General features: G+C 45.6%; 1 protein-coding gene across 4 annotated transcripts in view; it reads right to left on the bottom strand.

The window, feature by feature from the left end:
- SLC8A3 (solute carrier family 8 member A3) overlaps window positions 1-19729 on the bottom strand; it is a 126203-nt gene that overhangs the window by 77095 nt on the left and 29379 nt on the right. For 3 of the 4 annotated variants that reach the window (XM_021403140.1, XM_021403141.1, XM_021403142.1), the window contains one exon: window positions 3438-5249. In XM_021403140.1, the coding sequence (XP_021258815.1) occupies window positions 3438-5203 (1766 nt within the window). In that variant the 5' untranslated portion in view covers window positions 5204-5249. The remainder of the gene's footprint in view (window positions 1-3437; window positions 5250-19729) is intronic. The other variant, XM_021403143.1, reaches the window with a different exon arrangement.

Here is a 19729-nt window from a genome sequence, read left to right as displayed (position 1 = left end):
ACCTGATCAGTTCTCTTCTCACCAGATGACAGAATTCAAGATCATATGGTTTTACAGCTATCCAACATCCATACACATTCATACGCACACACTGCATATTTCAGTAACAATGGCATTGTTCTGAGTCTCCTCACCTCTGCCCACTTTCTTTGTGCTCCCACCCAAACGTAAGTAAGGAAACTTTGACCTTGTTAGTCCAGAAAGAATCACAGAGGCAGAAAGCAAGAGTCGGCGGCAGGATCCAATTCCCTCTTATCTGTAATTCATACATCTACTCAGCCTTTTTCAGTCCCACATACCTCAGGGAAAGCCTCTTAAGAACAAGTCCGATAATAGTTAACTTTACATGATAGATTTAAGGGAAGACCCCTTTTCCGTTCCGTTTTAAGGGAGAGCGCTCACTGTAACCACCACTGGCCCTGGGGATTTGGTAAGTGGTAGTCCTCCAAAAGTTTGATCTCAAAGATGCTGTGTAATCCAGTGTCCCTCAGATTAATTTAGGCATTGCTACATTTAAGGAGGCTGACCTAAAATCTACTTACAGATAGCCTGCTACTGCAGAATGCAATCTGAGGGTTCTTATTTCCCATCAGAGAGTGAGCTAAGTGTGAACTGCAGCTTTTGCCCTCTTCTGACATATGCCAGTGAGCATGTCTTTGTGGCAGTAGCATATATGCATAATCACAGTAAAACTCAACGCTGTCTTACACGTTTGCATGAGGCTGCCAATTCACATGCTTCCTTCTTGAGCCAAAAAGCTTTTAAAAGTGACTTCCATGAGGAAAAGGACAAGGTTAAAGCTTCACCTTTCCTAAGTAAGGGTCTGACCAGCAGGCTGAAGCGGGAAGCACGTATCTTTCACTGCCTTCTTGCCACTTGTCATTAGCACTGTATACTCAACACTGTTTCCCTGCTTTTTCTTCTCTTCTACCCAGGGTGTTGTGGACTCCCAGTTTCCCTTCAGCACACAGGGACACTTCATGGTAGATTCCCCTCAGAGGGGAGACATTTAAAAGGCAGGCTCTAAAGCATCCAGCCAGGCAGAACTCCAGCTGTTTGGTGACCCAGTGTCTTCATGCAGCCTTGCACTGCACAATAACGTCACCAGTGACTTGAACATTGCCCTCTGGACCTGGAAAATTGCCCCAAACACCTAATTCACCTGTCCTCTGAAACTAGGGATGGCCAAACTAGATAGTGTTCGCTGGAAAAGTAGTACTGCAGCTGCCTACACATCAGCAAAGTACTGGCAATGTACAGCACCTGACTTGTGTTCACTGTGCTTAAGTCCAAGGAGCGATTACCAAAACTACCCTCTCATGTTTCCAGACCAAAACTCCATTCCCAGAAGACCTAGAGAGTTAAAATGAAATCTGGGAATGAATAAAGGCAGCTTGCTGGCCTATGTGGTTAGGCTGATAAGACTCATCTCCTTGTTTATTAGTTTGACTTAATCAGTTATACTAATTTTAACTTCAAAATAAATTTCTCTCCTTTAGCCCCACGGCCCTGTGCCACAAGGCACAGGGGGGTTCTCCTGTGGACTGGAAACGGTTCCCAGCAGCCTTCTGACACAGAAGTGAAAGACACATTATGTTAGGTGAGGACACTGTTTTGACCACACAAAGGTCCAATCTGTGCTCTGGGGCATCTGCTCCGGGCCACAAATTAAGCACCCAGAATGTATCTGTTTTCTGCACTACCTTACTTTTCATTAGCCTGTTCTACAGGGACGTACATGGTCCTGCCGAATGTCATTTGTTTTAACGCAAGGGAGCAACTATGTGGGTACGCTCTGACTTTTCTAAGACAAACAGAAGTCTCCTACCAGCAGGAAGGTAAAGGGAGCACTGATGGCTCATGGGCTTATTTATTCTCTGGTACCCCAAACTTAATAGCCTCTCACTGATGGATCTTAAAGACTTTTTACTTCAAGGTCTGGGTGAAGCATGGTAGTACATATTACATTTTAGGTAGTCTCACAGAAGACTGCATTCAAACAGCTGAAATTCTTCCTTGCTTTCTCTGGAGAAATTAGCTTGAGGGACAATTTAGGAGACTAACCTGCCTGGCCCATCTCCCCAAAAAGGCCAGATGAGGACAGCTGATCCTCCCCCTTCTCTGCTTGTGGTTGAATCCAGCCAACCAGGAACTTCTGTTCCTTTAATATGGAAGAACATGTGCTTACAATCAAGCATGAGGACCGTGTATGTTAGCTGGATTAAGTAGTTTAGCAGGCTAAGGCAGAAGGTGCTGCTGTATTAGGGCATCCCTGCTCCATGGTATTTAATACAGTAACATCCTTTCGGATACTGTATAGGGAGATTTGGTACAAAGATTTCCTTTCTCTGATGCCAGTTGCAAGTCGGTACGATTCTTCTTTTGATGGCTCAAGTGATTAGGTGTTAACAAGAGGAACCTAGGCACTTAACACTAGGGAGTTTTAGCACTAGGTTCACACCCCCTCCCTCTCCCTGCTCAGCTAAGGGATTTTTCTCATTCCCCACTAATGTTAACAGCAGGTACTTAGAGCAATTAGACATTATCGCCTCTCTGGTCTTTATTACTTCCTAGCTTCGTATCAGCTACTTTGTACGCAATAAAAGAGCTGAATTAACAGAACTGGTGCAGACTATTCTGCTTCCTTTCTTAATTCTGTATGAAAACACTGGGTCATAGAGCCACATGGACAGGCTGTGAGCTGCAGTGCTTTAGTCCATTACTGCCAATTGCCATGGTATTTTACAAGGAGAAAAGCCACAGGTAGCAAAAAAACAGACATTGGGAGATCATAGAGAAGGTGACATGGGGAATATGGGTAGACGAAGGGGGCATAAATGCTGTAAGGATTGCACAAGTCCAGCAGAACAGCTTGCAGCTGTGGCTATGCTTTGAATTAGCTGCCACACAGACCTGCAAGTTGCACGGGCAGCCTAAGGACACAGGTATGATGTGTTGTTCATTTGAAAATAAAGCCCCATATCTACTGAGCAGCTCTTGATTGCCAGAAAATAACTGTTGTAAAACTTTCATCTGGGGATATCAAGAAATTTGTCTACCCTCTATGTTTGGTTTTCAAAAAGAGGCTTTCCCATATTTGCCCAGCCAGTTAAAAGCTCCCCCTTTTTCTCCTCTCTCTACCTTAACTCACCATTAACCCATAGCTTGAGCACAAGATCTCAGAAAATGAAATATTTTCCTCCTGTCCCCTGCAGTATTTCTAAGCCTCACTTTGTTATTCCCAAGAGGGAAGGGACAAAAGACTTTGAGATCTTAAATCCTGCTGTCGGTTCTTGCCTGAAAGAGGTAAGTAGGGAAACTGAAGGAAAGCTGAAGAAAGGAGCCTGTCCCTTGTCAGCATTCACCTGTAATGGAGGCAAAATGTGGGGTTAAACACCAAAATTAGACTGAGGAACAAGAATGAATAGGGTACTTACACAGTTTCATCATTCTTGAACTCCAGCTCCCCATAAGTGTCTTCAAAGTCTTCTCCACCTCCTTTTGCTGTCCCTTCTACTGTCCTAAATGGCACTATGACTGTACCCCGAGCACCTGATGTCCTTAGGACTTTGACTTCCATCACACCAATGCTCTCACTGACATGTATAACATCACACTCAAACGTGAAGATGCCAGCATGGTCATCATCCAAGATAGTCACTGTGGCCACACAAGGAGAAGCCAGTATGGCCTTTGGGTATGGGGAGTTACCGAGCTCTGGAGGCTCCTCATTGTCCACTACACGGAGGTTACTGAGCCGCACAAAGAAATGTTCATCCTCCTCAAAGATGTCATCATCAATGATTCCCACTGAGAAGTCCTTCTGGGTCTCCCCTGATTTCAAGACAACAGTCCCCTCTGTGAACTCATAGTCAGCACCAGCATTGGCAGAGCCATCCTCAGTTTTATAGTCCACATAGATGGTCTTGGACACATCCCCTCCTTTCCGCACCACTGTCAGGAGAACGGCACCACAGTTCTCAAGACACTGATAGGAGCATGGGTCAAAATAAATTTTGGAGATGAATTCCTCAGGCTCATCTGGACGCACCTCATGCAAGCTGGTGCTCTTCTTGGCTTGCTCAGCTGCATGCTTCTTCAGGATATTGCCAGCCCCCGTCATCATTCTGGTAGCCTGAATGCGATAAAAGGCTCTGCTCTTTTGCTGATGTGACAAGGCATAGTAGTTAGCCATTTCTACCAGCTGGTCCAAATCCTTTTCTGGGTGTTTTTGCTTCAAATCCTTAAGGATCCGGATCATCTCTTTACGAGATTCATCTACCTCTTTCCCCTCCACAGTCACTAAGTTTCCATCCAGAAAGTGGGAGTTCATCATCTTGCCATCCATCTCAATTCCTTTAGGGTGATCACCTTCTGATTCTATGATAATGCCCCTGTGCTTGTCAGTACGGTACTTTTTGTGCATATACTTATAGAAAAGCAGGCGTCTATCTGCTATCCACGCCAGAAGAACACAAAGTGGAAAGAAGAAAAGTGTGAGCAGACCTTCCCAGACCTGGACTACACCTGGAGAGAAGACAGCAAGGATCATGTACAACCAGATGTAAGCAAAGATGCTCCATGCAGCTGTGACAAAGAAAACTCTCAGGTGTTTTATCTTTCTGGTTTCCCCATCAGGGATCACATAGACACAGATGGCAATGATGATAAACATATTGAAGGCAGCACTGCCAACAATTGTAGACGGACCCAGGTCTCCAGCTATGAATCCATGCCCACACACTTCTATCAGAGACAGAAGGATCTCAGGAGCGGAGGAGCCCAGAGCCATGAGGGTCAAGTTGGAAACAGTTTCATTCCAAATCCGAATGGTTGTTGTTGTGGTCTCTCCATTGGGTTTCTTAATTGTGATTTCTTTCTCTTGCGATGTAATGACCTCTATAGATGCCATGAAACGATCTGCAATGATGGAGACTCCAAGGAACATGTAGATCAGTGCTACAAAGTATACAATAACACGGGCAATTTTGTCCCCAAGGGATGGGTTTTCTGGGTACCATATTGGCAGGATAACACCTTCCTTGCAGTCAAAAGATCCTGAACACGAGCTGTTTTGTACTGAACTGGTTGAGTCTCCCGTCAGGCCAGCATCCACCTGCAAACCATGCAAAAACAGCACAAAAGTAACCAGCCCAAAATGGAGGAAGGCCGAGGTGAGAGGCTGCAAGCTTAACCACGCCATACACAAGATGCAACTTCCACTGTGTAGATCCAAAAAGGCCGAGAACCTGAAACAAACAAAACAGAGAGGGGGGAGGGAAGCATGAGAGAAAAGGAAGATGTAACATTTACCCAAATGCACTTCAGTATCTCACCACAGAAGAGTACTGGTAGAGATGCAACGGTTGTCTCTCTGTCACTCTGAAGAAGACATTTAGCAGGGACCATAACAAACGGCAGCATTTACATGCCCAGCAGATAAAGATGAATCGCTAGAAAACTAGCTCAGAGGAAAACTATGCAACAGCCCACAACTGACCTGCAGCATATGCCATAGGAATACTGCTAGCTCAGCTGTCACTTCCCTAATGATGCCACCATGTTCCCCAGAACACTGTGCTTCAGCTCAACTTAAGAAACCAAATCTGAAGGCAACCCTGCCTCACCTCCAAGGGGATAAGACAAGTCAAGGAATCACTAGGAACAAATGGAGTATCATTTAAGGCCAGTGAGCAATCTCCAAATTAAGTCCATTTGTAGGTCATAATTCAGTGATGGAGTACCTTAGTGGCCAAACATCCCCCCAGCCAGAACCTTCTGACGGGCTGCAGAATGTCCAGAATGGCCCCAGAGCTCTCCTAAGTTTCTGAGGCACAGGGCCCCCACGTCAGGAGGTAAAGATGGCAGCAGGAAAATAGGGCAGAAGACTACCGTGCTTGGCAAGGATCTAAAGACCATTTCTCACTAGCTTCGCCACTGTGATCTGGAGGATCACATTTTACATTAGTAATCCTGCTCTTAAAAGGGCAAGAGAACCTACAAAAACACTACTGCTAGAAAGAGCCTTAAGATATAGTAAATTGTACCTACAAATATTCCTTCTGTGTCCCTAAGAAATTAATGCATTTTCTAACATCTTCTAAAACAAATGTCATTTCTAACCTGAAACACCTGGTAAAAACAAAGAAGCCGACTGATGTATCATGTGGATTTGATGTATCACTGCACAATACTGTTCCTTACGGACTGCATCACTACAGGACTTACACCAGCTGACACTGGAATTTCAGTCCTTCACACGCTGTTCTTCTCCCTTTACGCCAGGAAGAATTTGGTCTCAGGCTTAGCTGAAAAACCACATTTGCGAGTCCAGCCACAGCCAAGTATCTCACAGGAAACATCAAACTTAATAATGGCATTATCTGAAGCACTTGGAAGGTTCAAGAGCCTTAACTCCCACTAACATTCATTGAGGTTTGTACTGCTAAATCAGTAGGATGGGGATTCATTTCCCCTACTGTAACTATCTAAATCTTGGGCAGTAAATTAAATTAAGTCGCCTAGGCTCTCTTTGTAGCTAGAGGAAAAAGACAGCCACTTCCTGGGGATGATTTGATCCAAAAGAACTATTTAAGATGCACATCTCCAGAAGGGATTTTGTCCTTTACCATCTCTCTCCATGCTCTAGAGAGGGTGTCCAAACAGTCAATTTAGAGCAAATGCTTAACCTTGGGATGGAGAGAGTTTAAAGGGATGAACTGACCCCTGAACCCTTGTGGAGGTCCTGTCTCTCCCTTGTACTGTATGGATTCCAGGCAACATTTTAATGTTATCAGCATTAAGAAACCCATCTCAAATGGCTATTTTATCATCATGTTGTGTCGCTCACATCTTCCCAAAAGTGGGCACAATCTTCCCAGTATCAACAAAAATGTTTTCAACTTTCAGATAAAAATCTATAAAGACAAGCAAAACAGGAAGGAAAGCATGAACAAGAACTGCAAATGAGCAAAACCATCCCTGACAGAGCACAGCAGAGGGGAAAGAATTGATTATGCAGTATCAGGATCACAAATCCATATCTGACACCCTTGATATGAAAAAATAATACACTTCTTCATGTTACCTGGACTAATTCAGAAGAGACATTCTCCCATATTAGTCTACTTATCTTCTCTTTCAAATGCCTACTTATCTTCCTTTTTCATCCCAGCCCCCAGGGTTTAGGGAAACCACAGCCTGGACTGGGGGGCACAGTCCCCTCTATCTCATCACCATCTTTCTTGCAGGGAAGACTGAGCTACCCAGCACATACAACTTGGGTTCAGTTTGACACTCCCATCTTCCATTTTGTTTTTGCTCCCTCTCCACAGGGTATTTTACCAGAACCAGGGAAATCCCTTAGAAAGGGACAGAGAAATTATGAGCAGTGAGCCCAGCCCTAAGCTGCAAGGAAGATGCATGCACATCCCCATCAAGATGACAAGTTCCAGGTGCCTCTGGCTCAAGGTACATGCACACAACAGCTCTGGTACACCCCAGGCACATCAGCTTATCCCTTTCCATGCTGCAATTGCTGGCAGATATCCACCAGCCTCTTGACTATTCCAGCTTCCAGAGTCTCGTTAACTGAACAGCAGCCAGTAGGCGCAGTGTCCTCCAGGATCAGCCACGTAGAAACGGCTGACAGAAAGACAGGAGTCATTTCAGAACCATCTATGTGATTCAAGCACCTAAATTTGGTTTCAAAAATGACTTAAGAGTTTAATTATTACATAAATTTAGAGCCCTGTCTAGGAATAGCACAATGACTAAACTGAAACTAATTGCTGCCACCACCACGAGGTGGTACAGCCACCTTGTGTCATTGAAACTGTCTGTCAACCCCACGTAATGCTGGGATGGTTCCTGTCACCAGTCACGCTAGTCACTCCAGGAGCTTTCCAGTCCTTGTTTAATTTTATATTTGATTTTAAGTATAGGCTAATTATATTATTATTCCTCAAATTAATTGCATATTATTTCAAAAACAACCTCTGTCAGGGCAGACTTTGTGTATGCTTTTGGACATCCAAACTCAAGCTATTGGTTGTAGACTAAAATCTCAGAATTTGGGAACATGTCTTTTCACTGCTTTTCACTTGCCTTGACAAACACTTCAACGTTAAGTGGAGGTCACAATCATTTTCTGAAATTATGACTTGATCTTGTGACACGAAGCTCCCTAGTGAGACCAACAGGAACTTTGCCCATGGACAAACTGCCTAGTAAGATCTTAATATGCATTCGTTAACACAAACAGAGTTAACCTAACCCATCTGAAAAGCACAGGAAAGCATTCTCACTCCTCCTCTCCACACTTGGGAACTGGTGCAAAAGTGCAGAATAAAAGTATTAAATTTTAAAACAGCTGTTAATAAAATATTGAGGAAACAATTTTACCATTCAGCGGTCAGTGGAAGGAAGAGTTAAAACTCTTTGTAGCTCCAGGTCAGCAAGGCTGCTTACAAAAGATGCAAGTCTGCCCCACATGCACTTCCTACAACCAGTCTCAGCACCACAGCCATGGACCTCTGTAGCTGTAGCCTTCCCAGAAGGAAACAAACACAGCTCTTCCTATCTCTTGCCCTGCAGCAGCACTGATCTTATCAGGGCTAGCTGCAACTAGAGCCACTCCCTTTGAGGATGGAGCCTTGGGGTGGGCTCCCAGCACACTCCAGAGACACTGCTTGTCACCCAGGGGGCAGCACGGTGTCATTCCTCCAGCTCCAGCCCAACAAAGCCCATCCACATCTGGTGCAGAGATGAAATTCCAGCTGCACTATGGCCCAGGCCCTGCAGGATGCAAACGGGAGGCTGCACCAGCAGCAGCAAAACGTCAGTTGGCATCAGCTAATCTTTGGCTTTATACCATCAAGATCATGATTCTGCTGATTTTTGCTACCTCTTTGCCATCGAACATCATTTTCTTCCACAGATCTCAGCCCTGTTATCATTATTGCTTCGAATACGTGCAAATAAGGGCAGTAGTTCTGAGTGAAGTGTCCCCTATCTGATAGGATAAGTTTTGAAAGCATTCCATCAGTGCCAAGAGAGACAGAACAGTGAAAGGACCAGTGCAGCAGAAGGAGTTGGTGTTCAATAAGGCGGCTCTGGGAAGATGCGTAAGTTATTTTAGCAGGGGAAACTCCTTCCACAAGAGTTGACAACGACTGCATGATCTGTAAATCCATAAATAAAACCCATAAATAAAAAGATCAGTTCTTGAAATACTTCTGGAGACAGTCCAGAAGGAAGCATGGACCATGCTTGTCACTATTAAGCCTGCAATAGAAAATGACTTTGGACAACTATCAAGCTCCTAACATCTTTTATAATGGCTGGGTTTCAGAAGACCGGTGGTTTTTCTGCTGCAAACCTATGGCAAAGCAAGGAGCTGGGAAGGCTGTATTGATTGAACCCCTGCACTTCAGCATTAAGTATACATCTCCTCTCATGACTCTTTAGGCAAGGATATTTTTGAAAGGAAGCATTCATGACAAGAAATCAAATCAACAGCAAGCAACCCTCCACATACCACATTCCCAAGATCACTGCTCAGTAAATACAAAATCAAAGGCAAAGCTCTAAGTTCCTATTCAATTCTAATTTAGGTAAGACTCCCCTAAAACTACCATAAAAACTAGAGCCTTTGAAATTGACCTGCAAATAACATTAGATTGCCTGGCACCTCCCTCCCACCCCCAAATATACGAGGCACACTGAGCGCATCTGGGACCACGCATCCTCTCTCTCCCTGGCTCCAGCCAGACAGGAAACGCTGCAGATCAGATACGAGTGCTGGCTGAGCCCCACTCAGGCGTGGGTGATGCTCTAGGTCCAGACACAGACATCTCAGGATCAAGGGCTTTGTCTGCTTGACAAGCATCTGCCCCAGAGCAGAGCGGATGCGGTACTGCTATCCATCTTATCTTACAGACCCGCTCCTAAGTTGGAGGAGACAGAAATGAGGTTCATCTTAATAACATGGATGGGCAGAAAAATTAAAAATTACCTCACGTTCCTCAGCTCCAAAGCACGTAAAAGCTTTTTGACTGAGCATAAGATTTTAATAAGCATCAGCAAAAAAGGAAATTATAGCCTTTCTGCCAAAGAACACAAATTTTTCACATAAGTATTGTTCCCAATTCACACTCCTCCATTCACCAAAATAAAACCATAAAAAGTATTTAATACAAAACACGGTACATTTTTCAGTCATCATTATTCAAGTGCCATCTAGTCCTTTGCTCATCACTACAACAGGACCCAAAGTGTAAATTAAGATTTATCTGCAATCCAAAAGCCAGGGCAGTGTAATTACATCCACTGTGTCAGACAAATGCAAATTTCAAAACACATGTGAGGCCTTAAGCAATCACACTGATGGCATGCACCTATATGATAGGAACACAACCAACGACTCCAAGCTTTCTTTACATTGGATATTGTACAGCAATAGCTAGTTCAGCTCCCTGCTACTGCACCACCTATATTTTATGAGGCAAAAAGCACCATAAGTCATGCTTAGGCCATGACAAATCCCCAGAGTTTGGCTCTATAGAAAAGTTATGGCAGGGAGCTGTAGCTGCTTGTTGTTTTGTGTTCCACAGGAAACATGCCTGGAACTGGAATTAGCTGCCTACAGAACAACCCCTCGATATGCGTCCAAAGCCTTTTTTCTCCTCTCAAGATCATGCAAATAGCTACTGTAAAAAATCCAGCCCTCGGAGCAAGTCTTTAATATGGACAAGCTGGAGTCTCTACTAATTTGAGTGGTTTCTTCCATTCTAAAGGGATGTTAATTGACACAACTGAAGTCTAATAATTCCCTACAGAAATGCTGCAGTGACAGGATCCAGTTACATTAGCTGATCCCAGAGGATGGCCTAAATGAATCACAAGTCTGTGGACAGCTAGAGCAATCTCCAAACGCTCAACTCACCCTAGGGAACTGCTCCATGATGTTTCTTCTGTATTTTAGTATCCGTGATGCTCCTGGAGAAGCAGAGCCATAAATAGCCAGCCCATAAAGATGCCCATACTTAATTGTCCCCTTCCCATACCGCACACTCTGCACTTGACCGGCCGGGCATTTTACATCCTCACTCTCACCCCAGCTGAAAAATTACGGCTGCCTTGCTCAGCTGAGACATGTGATGCAAAGCCCGGAGCCAGGCGCCCAAGCACCGCCAGGCAGGCAGCCACTCACCCAGCACTGTGGGTTACTCTCCGTGCACAAGCACGTGAGGAGGCACTGAAGGAAGCACTTCACTGGGTCATGCTTCTGGCCCAGCCCTTATTTATGGCAAGGGCCAGCACAGCTTCCTTCGGAGCCACAGCTCTGAAGGCAGTTTTCACCGCTCCATCTTGCAGGGTTACAAAGAGCAGCAAAGACCATTTGGGGAAGGGTGAAGGGGAAAAAAAAACGATTCTAGAGGTGCGAGGAAAACTTCTCATCATTAAAAGACATTTTATGTAGTGCCTGTGGCAGCACACATGACATGTTATTTACTGCTCCTGCTCCATGGACATATTATACTGCTGGTTCAGGCACCACCATCAGAGTACAACTTATCACCTGGTGGCTCACAGCAGCCTACAGGAAGGATGACAGAGGCAACTCATGACATTTCTTTAGCATTCTGGTGACAGGTCTGCAGTAGCTACAATTAAAGACCCTAGGATTTGTTGTCAACAGCACATTCGTGCTGCGGAGCCAGTAGCTATTTGTACACAGAGGTGTGCTAACTTGTAACGAAGAAGGGGAAAAACTGTTACTGTCATATTTCACTCTTTAGATGCAGAATTAGTTAAGAAAAATATGCCTGAAGAAGTTTTCTGGCAGAAAACACTCATTTGAAGCAAACAGAGCAAGCCAGGTGATGTGCTGGGTTTGGAGCACTCAGCAGAGGGCAGGAAGCCCCGGGGCTGGCACTGGGCAGCCACAGTGGTGCTCGTCCATGCACCACTCCAACCCTCCTGAAACAGCCTCATTCCTTCCTCAGTGTCTCCCCCGAGGAAAGAGAAAAATGAGTATTTCTGATTTTTGGTCTGAACACAGCCAAAAGTACATTTTAACCAAAATGTCCACATCATGCACAAAAGAAGTTATGAATCTTCCACAATTCTTTTCAGAAAGGCTCAGCTCCTGCCTCAGAGAGGAAGAAAATACCTTTTAAAAAAGTGAATGGAGGCAGAAGCAGTGTAAGCACAGTGGTGGGAGAAGTGGCAGAAGGCAACGAGGGGCTGGGAGGGAGAGAAGGCCATGCTTCAGAAGCCATCTGCACAGCAGCATGGAACAAGCGGCTCAGCGTTTGTCATGTTAAAATGAAGACTTTTACACTCCTCTGTGCAACAGGCACAGAAACGGGATAGATGGGAAAGGCTCCTGCTTAGCCCAATTAGCACAGATTTCACAGCATTAGTCAAATTAGAACCAGAAGAGTTGTCTGGCCCGTTCCTCTGGGGCCACTGCTGCATCGTTCCCCTCGTGAACGCTATTTCCCAGCACTTTGTCCAGCCCAGTTTTAAATTACCCAAGTGATGGCACTTCCACAACTCCCCATAGACACTGTGCCACAATGTAATTTATCTCAGAGGTTTTAGACGTCTTCCTTACATTTAGGATGAAATTAAGGAAATTTATGCTGCTAGTTCTCATCACCCTGTCCTTGGAGCACTCTCAACCATTCTCCTCCCTGCCTGAGATTTACATGCTTCAAATACTTGTAAATAGCTGTTCTCCTCCACAGTTATTCTTTGGCCGCAGCACACAAATTTATTTTAATCTTTATAAATTAGCCCAGGCAGCCCTTTTGTATTTATCTTGTTCTGCTCCCGGTTCCTTCGAGATGGACAGCAGCAGCTTAGTACCAGGGAGCGCCTGCTCCCACTGAAGCCAGCAGCAGATCATCTGATGGTTTCCAAAACAACTGGATTTCGAGAGGAGCTGGACTGTTATGAAGCTAAATCTAGAGCAATGCATACAAGCTGCCTTCCTTGTCCATCTTCGAGGGTCTCTCCAGCTGTTTCTGCACCCCCAGTGCTTGCATGAGGACTGCTGTGCCACCTGGCACGCAAAGGAGGGCAGCGACGTTTCCAGAGTTTCAACCCAGAAGTCAGGTCTCCAGCTGAGAGGAGCGAAATGCACTGGAACACACTCACTGCCTCTGCAGATCTGATCGCAGCAGGGGACTTGAAAAATACACTGATACGGGTTATCCTCAAAATACCTCCCACTTCACTCGGAAGGTGCCAAAATCTGTAAATTCATCCATTTGAATGCAGTTCTCAAGTAGGATTTCACACAGCACCCTCAGCTTTTACTGACACGTATCCCCACATATCTTTTATTGACAACTTGGACATCTTAATCCTTCAGTGCTTTTTTTTTTTTAGCTGTTAATTCTGCATCTGCTTAAAAAAACCAACACCCATAACCTTGCATCTAGCATGATTAATTCATTCTTTTCAAGTCCAGGCTGTTCATTGCTCTTTGTTCATTTATGCACTAGCTGTTTACAGATTCCCTCTTAATATTAGCTCTGTTATTTGCTAGAGACTCAAGTCATATTTACCATATGGTAATTGCAGAGATCACATGGACAACAGTGGAAGCTGAGCTGTTACAGCAATTACAGTAAGTGGCAGCAGTCTCCAGGCTATCCGCTGCCCCACCTTCATTTCCTTCCCCCTCACCCTCTGATGTTTTTCCTCATGGGCTGTACAAACGCACATACCCTTCTGATCTCTATAGCATGGAGATCTGTTCTTTGCTATGGCATGACTGGACAGATTTATTCACCTTTTGGTTGGCATGGCATTTCACCTGCTGGTCTGCCCTGCCTGGCTGTCTGCCCCACTCTGTTCTGTCAAGGGTAGATGATCTGAATTGCAGCCTAGAGCTGGTCACTCTAAACATCTGCATTTCCTCTTCCATTTTTGCAGCAGAACTACCTTCCTCCTCTGCCCCAAACAGGATCTCAGCATGCCACATCTCAGAAATTTCACTGAGGGAGCCCCAAATGACCAGATTTTACAGGATAGTTCTAAGTCTAATGGAGCAGCTCTTTAAACCCACTTGGACACCTTGACCTCATTGAATTAATTAATTTTTCACTCGCCACCTAGATGTGATTTAACATTCCTGCAGAAACCCAAATAGATTACTACAAGAGGCCACTGCTGTTTTCTCCAAAGAAATACATGAGGTTTTTTTCATCAGTTTGTGACAAGAGCACTGGGCAGGTCCCACTTATGAAAGGTATAGGGCCCAGCCATGTACACAGCTTGATTCTTCCTGAAGATTCAAAAAAACTCAAAGCTTCCTGCATGTATGCAGTCAGGTGACAAAGATGTCATGATTGGGGAACACAACAGAGCACCTTGTCTGACAAGGATAATCCTCCCTCATCATTTCTAACATGCCTTTAGTGACGAGACCCTAATACCCAGCACTCAACAGGTCTGAACTAAAATACTATCGAAGAACACATAGCAACTTGGATGCATGACAGTGTCTATCAGAAGAATTTCCTAATTGTAGTGTTGTTTTTCTCCAAAGTGGGAGAAGTACCATTTTCACTGTATTCAGAGCACTACTTAGGCCAACTTCCTTCCCAAAAGCCTCCTTTTGTGCAATGTGAGGACTGCCTTTCTAGCCCTGCCAATCTGCACACAGTCAGATGAAGGCCAGTAAGACAGAAGAGATAGAAGGTCCTTGGACCAGTTCTTCTCTGGTGTAACTCAGCATAGTTTCCACGAGTCCAAGAAGAGCAGCCAGAGGAGCTCTGGCATCACTGCATGTAACATAATCCCCTAACAGGAAAGCTTAATCTACTTACTCTCCGTAACTCACATTACACCCAGCAGCTGGCGGGACCTTCCTGCTTTCTCCATACCAAACCCTCTTCTCACCAGCCCCCAGTTCCTGCCTTCCCCTTGTGTTCCGTGCTGGCCCTGGGTTTGCTACAACTAGTCCTGCCAATAGGAGCAGCTGAGTCACGAGCGATGACCACATCAGCCAAAGGCACTGAAAGGAGAGAAGGGAAGGAGAAAAGCCTCTTTCCACAACCCCAAGTCTCAGCAAAGAAGGTCTCTTCTCCACCATTTGCTCAGTGTCACTTTGGATCAGCTTCCTGACATGCCTCATCCTAGAAGTGCAATGAGGGGAGTCGCTGGCTTAGTGCTAGTGCTTGAACAGCATGTTCAGCACTCACAGCCTCCCACTGTATGGGCCATTTAAGCCACTGAGGCAGAGAGGTCGGCCTCAGTCTTGCCACCAAGGAGCACAGCCTTTGCTATTGATGCTAGCAGTCCCACATCTCCAATAGTTTTACTGAGGAGCTCAGAGCCCACTTCAGGCACTGCAGAAGCTACCCTTCCATCCATTTCTGTAGAGAGAAGATTAGAACTGAGATGTGCTCTAGTTGCTTTGAAGTCCAAATCTCTTCTAAGACAAGGCTAAGGCAAGAAAATGGCAGGGTACCTCACTTACTGGGAGTATGTGTGGAGAACTGGCTTGAGCAACAGCTAAGGCAAAAATTAGCAGCCTGCATTTTCCCCTTACTCCATACTCAGCCTGTCCTTTGACCCCCCAGGCCAGAAAGCCTCTCCTGCCCATCATATTTCCACAGCAGCATCCTGAACCCAGCTGTCCCTGCAGGCACTGATGACAGCCTCTTCAGAAAAAAAAGGACAGTCACTCTTAAAGCCAAGCAAAGCCTTGAAATGAATCTATTTTGCCATGAGAGCAAAATGAGCAGACAAGTGAATAAAAATTGTTTTCCAATGAATTTGAGTCCCCTGTACCCCAAGAACACCCCACTCTTCAGTAATCCTTCCTCTGCCTCTTGTCTTCGTCCTCCACTGTCCATGCAGGTGCACATGGGATATTTCATGCCCTCTCCTCTGACCCCACAAATACCCAGCCAAGCAAGAAGCAACCCATTTCAACTTCAACACTACAAGATTGGCAGCACTTGTTAAACTGTTCCACCGCTTCATCACACCCAGCGTTACAGGGCATAACCCTACTCTCAATCTAAGAACATCAAGTTGCAGCTTCCAGTCACTGGAATTGTCCTTCCTTTGTACCTTCAAATGAAGGATCAACATGAAAGCATTGGCTGGCATGCAGATATGTGGAAATTAAAATCATGCCACCTCTTCAGGCTTTCTGCAGCAATAAGTAGAGGAAGTTCCCAGAGACCTGCATGGCCAAACACATTTCTCAGCTCTGTCATTGCACCCATGCCTCTCCCTCAGTATCTCTTGGAAAATGAGCTTTGGCTAGAGAGATGGCTAGTGGGACAGTCAGCCATGCCAAAAGAAGCCCGAGGGTACCACCAGAGAGCTCCCTGACTCAGTGGTGTTTTATGTAGCAAGCACTGGAAACTTCTCATGAGCATTTGTGCAATCTGTGGGATTCAATAAATAAATTAAGAGAAGTACTGGAAGGCTCAAAGGAAAATTAGATATGCATGTAAATATTCAAAATATCCATAGGTTCACCAGGTGGGATGCAACCTTCCTCCTGCTCCAGAATGCATTCCAACCACTTGTTTACCGGTTTTCATGAAACTCACTAATGTGCACATACAAGCGAAAGCTGGGAAGGCCCTTCTTAACTGAGTGTCTGCGTCCTAACTGGCCCAAATGCTCTCTTCAGCCCAGCAGCCAAGCCCCTATGGGCCCATGAGACAGACAGAAAGCAACACACAGGATAAATGGAGGACTGAATATGTGAGGGATGCTGTTAGAAGCCTGGAGAAGGCATGGAGTTGTTGTGTGATGTGGATGCCCCATCCCTGGCGGAGTTCAAGGCCAGGCACCCCGATCTAGCGGGAGGTGTCCATGCCCACAGCAAGGTGGTCTTTAAGGTCCCTTCCAACCCAAACCACTTTTGATTGTGTGAGCTGGGACAACGACTGGAGCAACATAAATAATTCCACATACTTAAGTAGGAAAAGCAGAAGGAAAGGGCCAGAGCTGAGGGAAAGAGAGGTGGCTGTGACTCACTGGGGTGTATGAGGCAGCGAGGATCTAGGCAAGCAACAAGCAGGCTGGCAGCCATTTGGCTGACAGAAGTGCACCAAGTGCAGCTGAGCATCTTCTCACCTTCAGCCTCCTGGAGTGAGTCCCCAGAGGGGAGGCAGCTCTGTCACGCTCTGAAGGTGAAGCTGTGCCTTCTGCCTGGTGTAAGAGCACATTGCAGCCAATGGGTAAAACTGCCTACCTACTAAAAAGCAAACCCCAACACTGCCAGGAGGGACAGGCTTATTTTTAGCTGGGACAGCAGCAGGGTCACTGCTGGTGCTGCATTTCCCCATGGAAGCCAGGGTTTCATGAAGTGTGCTGTGTGCACAGGGTCACTGCAGGGGAAACATCTGTCAGGTCAGGTTTGGGAAGATAGATTATTTAAGTTAGGGAAGAGGAAACATTTACTAGAAGAAGTGAACCTGAAACTACTCTGTAAGGTTAAAATGGAAGCAAAAAAATGATGCTTGAAGAGTCAGAGCAGGTGGTAATTTAAGTGAGGGCAACTTCTCCTGCACCCATTTCCAGGATGCTCAGGCAGGAGAATTCTCCGTCATGTCTAACACCAGAGGCATCCCCTATGCTTACCTCCCCTATGCTTACCTTGATACCTTGGTATACTCCAAGCTCTGAAAGGCCCATTCCTGTCTGGGGACTGCCAAACAAAAGCAGCAGCATGTCATTAACTCTCATTGGGATCCTTTACAAATGAAAAACCCATGCAGAGATCCAGCTTGCGTTGTACCTTCAAGACAACAACACTGAGACCTCCATCTCACTTTGGTCCTCAGGTCCACATACCAGGGTCCCCAGTTAGCTCTGAGGCAGGCAGCTCCCCCTAGGGCTCTCAGGCCATACTGGTTAATTAATCGCAGCACACTCAGTGAGCACAGGGCAGCAGACAACCAGCCCACTGCTGCCTCGCCAGGAGGAGGGGCCAGATCTCCCCTGCCAGCGGGTTTTGTGGGCACAAACCTAATAAAACAAGTGGAGCTGCTCCCTTTTGTACTGCCAGGGAGAGCACTCTGGAGGCTTCAACGTGGTAAGCTCGTTGCTGATGACATGCTGAGCATTAGTGCAAAGCTTTCAAGGAACTTGAAAGAATTGAGAGCAGAGGGAAAGTTATCAGTTTACTCTCTTCTTGAAGAGGTCCATTTGGCATGCTGCATCTGAGAAATGGCTTCGCCTGCACTCCTTGTATTTGATTTTATTTTTCAATCAAGATCAACCCCTGTACATGTTCTTGGGAAGATTTTATATTAAAAATTCCTTTGTCTTTTTTTTTTTTTCCTGTGTTTCTTAATAGCTTATCAAGTACTTTGCAGACCCCATCACTCCTAGGTTTTTGCTACTAATTTGCATTCAGGACTATCCATCTCATCAAGAGTAGACTTCAAGGCTGAGCCCACTCCAAGCCTTTACTGCTTCAGGCAATACAGACAGCAGCTTCACAGGTGGAAGAAGGGCTTCTTAAGCCAAGCTGAACATTTTCCACGTCCAGTCATCTGCTCCCACTCTGCATTATTTCTTGCCTTTTTGTTGGCCTAACAGTCTGCATGACTATGCCATGAATAATAACCAGGAACTGACTGGGCAGTAAAGAAAGCTGAACGCAACACCTGCTTATGCACACTTCTGTGCCCGCTGCCTGTAGGGGATGGAACAGGAGCAGGAACAAGCAGGTGGGAAGTCTGTAAAAACCAAGATAAAAATGACAAACATGGCAGGGGCATCAGCTGTACAGACAGGGACAGGTCTCTCTCTTCAGCATCTGATGGACCGCTTATCAGCCTTGTCCTGCTACACAAAGGCCTTCCACAGACATCTTTTTCAGCCAACACACACATCCAAGGGTCACCACATAAACCCAATCAAAATCATGGAAGATGATGGAGGTGAACTTTCAACTCAGCATAAATAATAAATAATCCCTGCTACCACTTCTCCCATCAAGGGGAGCGAGGGCACATTCAGACAGCAGAACAAGGTGTGGACACGTGCTAGCCCTGGTGTTGCCCCTACTCTGGCCCTGGGAAGTAAACCGGCTTTCAACAGCACACCAGCATACAAACACACTGGCACCCTGCATTTTCAGCACCAGAGGCCCATGTTCACTCCCGCACGTGTCACCTTCAATACAACCTCACCAGCGAGATCTAAGAAATTCCCTCTCACACATACATCCTGCACCGCTACCACCTCTTTTGATTAAAACCTTCTTCTGCTTTGCTGCTGAATACTGCTGCTGTTTACTTTGAGACAGCTTCCAAGTACCAGGCTAGGAGGGGGTGATGATGAAAGCAGCGGCAATGCGGTCTCGTATGCTATAGTTTCTAAAGCTCTTTGACACGTCCCTGGTTGCAAAACATGCCCAGCAGCACAGGATATTTAGTATTTCTGATTGCTCTTGACCTGGCTGTCTCGGCTGCTGTCCTGAGTTAGGAGGCTTAGGTAAAAAGACAGCAGAGTATGCGAAGGAAGCAAATAGAGCAAGTCCAGCTTTGCAGCCCTGAAATAATCTGCTAGTGAAAGGAAACGCTGAACGGAAACAGAGGCTTCTTCCTAAATCTGAGTGCTCTGGAAAAGCTCCCTGTTTTATTATGATGGAAAATCCTCATTGGAGTGTTTAGTTAGAAAACAAGCCATCATAAAGGAAATGTTAAGAGCCCTAAGCTCCCCTCTCTGCCAT

Source organism: Numida meleagris, chromosome 6 (genome assembly GCF_002078875.1).
Source record: "Numida meleagris isolate 19003 breed g44 Domestic line chromosome 6, NumMel1.0, whole genome shotgun sequence".
NCBI lineage: Eukaryota > Metazoa > Chordata > Aves > Galliformes > Numididae > Numida > Numida meleagris.
The sequence above is the reverse complement of the archived record's forward strand: the minus strand, read 5'-3'. Positions and strand labels throughout refer to the sequence as shown.